The sequence below is a fragment of the Buceros rhinoceros genome, unplaced genomic scaffold, assembly GCF_000710305.1.
Source record: "Buceros rhinoceros silvestris isolate BGI_N320 unplaced genomic scaffold, ASM71030v1 scaffold31426, whole genome shotgun sequence".
NCBI lineage: Eukaryota > Metazoa > Chordata > Aves > Bucerotiformes > Bucerotidae > Buceros > Buceros rhinoceros.
In genome coordinates, this window is record NW_010417432.1 from 14,667 (window position 1) to 19,061 (window position 4,395).

At 40.7% G+C, this 4,395-nt stretch overlaps 1 protein-coding gene across 1 annotated transcript in view; it reads right to left on the minus strand.

The window, feature by feature from the left end:
- STAU1 (staufen double-stranded RNA binding protein 1) overlaps positions 1-4,395 on the minus strand; it is a 19,886-nt gene that overhangs the window by 11,465 nt on the left and 4,026 nt on the right. The window contains exons 4-5 of the mRNA XM_010138210.1: positions 4,336-4,387; positions 3,442-3,607 (exon numbers count right to left, since the gene is read on the minus strand). Of these exons, the coding sequence (XP_010136512.1) occupies positions 3,442-3,607; positions 4,336-4,387 (218 nt within the window). The remainder of the gene's footprint in view (positions 1-3,441; positions 3,608-4,335; positions 4,388-4,395) is intronic.

The window sequence follows — 4,395 nt, forward strand, 5'->3', positions numbered from 1 at the left end:
TTTCCCTGCACTCCTCAAGGCTGATGATCTATGAAGTCTGCTTTTAAAGCAGTCTGCACAGACTGAACTATCCACGGGATCTATGCCTCTAAATCGGAACGAGGCTGGGAATCAGCATTTACCACTCTCAGCTCTCTCCACATCACTCAAATCCATCTCTAGCAAGCGGAAAAAAAGTCACAAAAAGAAACAGAAGTGATAGATTAAAAACCTCCCAAGCAAATTGCAAAAGTAATATACTCCTTTAAGAGGGATTTGCCCTTTTCCAGGAACTCTTTCAGCACGCGCTCCCTCAAAGAATGCTTTTAAGCAAACCAGGAAAGCCAGCGGAGCTGCTGATTAGAAGGACATTGATTTCCACACAATCAGTCTGACTATTTTCTTCCACATGAAGGGGATAAAGAGCAGCTGATATTTATTAAATAAGCTGGCAAAAAACATAGAAACTATTCTGGCGAAATGTAGAATTTCTGTCTAAGAACTGTGCTAGAAACCGTTCTATGTTTTCTAAGCTTTAAACTGCTGCTTTATCATCTTTGTCTTTGAATATGCAAAGTAGCCCCATACTGGAACTTGTCAGTGTGTCTGAACTGCAAGCAGAAAAATATAGGTTGGAAGGGTCCTTTGGAGGTCTCCTACTACAGCCTCCCACTCAAAACAGAGCAGACTTTAACATTTATTGGGTTGTTCGGGCAGGGCTTTGTCGAGTTGAAAGCTAGTATTATTAATTTTCTTTCCTGTCACTTGCTTTTAGATTTGCAGTCTGAGAAGGTATGGGAAGTGGTCATTGTTACCCCTAAAGTCTAATAATTTTATTAAATGATTTCTTCTTAAGCACTGAATATTTTCTAACTAAAAAAAACCCAAGAGTAAAACACTGTAAATACAAAAATTTGTAAAATAAAAAAAATTATAAAATTACATCCCTCAACAATGTTCAAAATATAGTTCAAAATATTCTGTTCACACACACACAAATGGGATACACAAAAATAATTACATTTAAAAGGAAAATTACTGGCAACATCAGATGAATGACAGGTAGGAAGTACTGGGATTATGTCTGCTCATAAGATCTTAATCTGCCTCCACTGCATACATGGCATTGTAACAGCATCCCTTATGCTCTTACACTGCCGTATCCTTCAAGGACCTTGCCTCCCTGAATGCAAGAATGAACAGTGCTGAGTGGTAAAATCTTCCTTCTCTTACCTTCCTCTCGTCTAATGCAAAACACTGTTACAAAACCAGCAATTCCCTCAGACATTCCTAAAAGTATAATATTTAAAAGCCACAAATATTAATGAACTTATCATTTAAGTATCAAATTTAAATTATGATCTGATTTATCTGAATACTTATTATAAAAAAGTACTTGCTGTTCAAAGGAGTGAGATTACTCTCCTTAAGCATAGCCCCATTTCTTACTGTTCGTTCTGCAGGCAAGTCAAACATAAATGTAAAAATAAAATGACGAAGGCATGTTTCCCGTGGAAGTTCAAGTGACCTGCCCAGCGTAGGTACAGCAGGGTCAAGACAGCACTCAGCTTCCAGTGAGCTTGCAACTGTTTTCTTCATAAAATAATTCTCCCTTCTTGCCATCTCTTGCATCATTCACAATAATATTTCCCTTATGTCCTTAATAAAACCTCCACAACCGAGAAGAAGGAAAGACTCTATCAGCTGACTTCCCTTAACCCCTAACTTACACCCCCTACACAGAATGAGACATCCTCTAGAAAAGCACACGTAGTCATGTAAAGACAACTGCAGTGTTTGTTCTGAACACGTCACTCAACTTTGAACACAACTCTACCAATATTCAGAAAGTCACTTGTGCAGAAGCATGTCTCAAAAAGTGAACGGAAAAGACTTCAGTTACAGGTGAGCCAATGCTTTTCTGCAGAGCTGGACTCCTTGGGTCCAGTACGCAGAACTTTGCTGCCTGAGGTGGAAGAATGGCCGATGACAGAACGTTATCTTTTACAGGGTGAGTGCAGAAAGAAGCATTTACACGTCACTGACACAGAACAACAACTCTCAGGAATTCGGGGTTCCGCACCGAAAGCCAACTTCCCCCTCAGGCTGGACCTCTCCTGGAGGTGATGACCTCCAGCTGTCCCTGACCACACTCTGCCTCTCACCAGTTCTCGATTTCAGTGCAGAACTCCTCTCCACTCTTTCAGCTTCTATTCCCAGCTTTGCTCTCTTCTCCCCAACATTTGTAATCCCTTGGCTCATAGTAGCCTCCACCATAGTAGCTCCTGGAGAGCTTTGTTACCTGAACCACTCCCACCAGTGCCTCCGAGGCCTCTTCCCTGAATCACCACATCCAGTGTTTTCGCCTAATTATCTGGGCAATGCTCTCTCCCACAAACACACTCGCAGGTTTTAACTCAGTGTCCCTTGGTTTCACAACACTGCCCATCTGGGTAGTTCCCAGCTACTTTTTTCCCCCAATCTAAGACCCCTGGTTACCTTCTTGCCCAGTTCATTTTCCTTCTTTCCCAGCGCAAACTCCGTATTCAGCAAGTTCTCACTCTCCCCAGTCTGTAGGTTATCAGGCCAACCTTCACTTCCTGTTCCTCACCTCTCGGCCAATGAACTAGTCTCTCTTGCTTCTAGGCTTGTACTGCATGGCCTACTCCTCAACACACTCTAGATGCCAGCACGGAGTACATCAACAGTTCTCTTGCTCTTAGCTCTAACATCAAGCCCTCACAACTCAGACAGGTATAACGAGCCCATAAATGAAAGACTAAATACACTCTTCATTGCAGTGAAGCAGTCAGCCGACACATACAGAGAGGGTGCATGCAGTCAAACTCGTGTGCACACAATGAGACCTTCTGCCTGAAGCAACTTACCAAAAAACATGGAAAAAAACCCGGGGACTTGGAATGTGAAGTGCTAGGCAGCCATAAATACATGGAGGGCTAAAAATTTGCTTCTTATATTCATATCAAAATGAGTTTACTGCTTCCATGAACTTCCCGCTTTTCTAGACTTTGCATCATTCTATCCAAATTCATGTAGGAATTTTGCCCACGAAGCAAAGCCATGTCTGATTTCTGTGTTGCCCATACTAGAACGCAAGTACTCCATTTACACTTTTCTTCAGAAGTTTGTATAAGATCTGTACCTGATAAGATATTAGTTCCTATCTATGCTTCCAGTGCTCATATCTGACAGAGGTCTATAGCATTGCTGTGGAAAAATATGACAGCAAAAGAATTAACAGAACTTCATTTGGAGAACTCTAGATCCATAAAAAATTATGGTTTTAAATCAAGGTGTTTCTGTTAACACAAACAGGTCAACACTACTGCACAGAATTAAAATTTCACGACTGTCATCTTCCTCTCAATAAGGAAAAAATCCACAACAATATCTCAGTTTATCTTGGCAATTTATGCTTACAACACTAAGATTAATTCCCACCTCTGGCTTCTCAGGCAAGGGCTCATTCTGCAGAACTTTCAGTGCTTTAGCAGCTGCATCATGCTTAGCAGCTTGTCTTGTTCTTCCTTTCCCATGAAACTGCTGCCCTCCAATTGAAAGCTCAACTTGATAAAGTAAGGGGCCAACAGGAAATGGGTAAAAGTACCTGCAAAGAGAGAGGTTCAAATAAGCAAATAGTTTGGCCTTCAGAGTAAGCAGAAACATTAGCTATACGTGGATGAATCTCTTGGGTATCAATAACCATGGCTCAGCACTGAAGCACTAGTAGTAAAGAGCCAAATTTTGATTAAAAGTCTAAAAGATTTTATGGAGAGACCTTTGGAACAGAGTACCAACAGTTCTTGTTTTACAATATATACATACCAACTAGAAAAAAGACGCTTTTATAGACGTGGCAGGCCAGGAAGTTTTGAATTCTCAATTCTATGCCCATATAAAATGTTTTAATCTGAAGCTTTAATTTAAATAGCTTTAGAAAAAGCATCGACTGTTTTCTTCTTTTTTTCTTTTTACACAGAAAAGAAACACAAGAAATGTTTAGGTAATATTTAACCATTCATTTCACAAAGCTAGCTATATCCAAATGCCCTCAAAAACACTTCATCAGCTGAACATTTGGTTCAGCTCCCTTCTTCCTCTGCTTTCCCTCCTCCTCAAAGGAAAAAACAACTTGAATAAGACAAATTAGAGATATTAATGGGGTGTACTTATTAAAACCTTTTGCCTCATAAGCTGGCTGTGTGTCAAGCTGAACGTCCCTTTAAGGGACGCTGTATTTTTAGTTTTGAGAAGATAGCATCAAAGCACTCAGATCACGAGAGCGGAAGTTCAAAGATACGAGGCTGCGAAACCAACAAATTGAAGAGTACATACCGTGGAGGATAAGTACCACCTCGCATAGCATAGCTGTAAGTGGACCTCATCCCCGTGTAG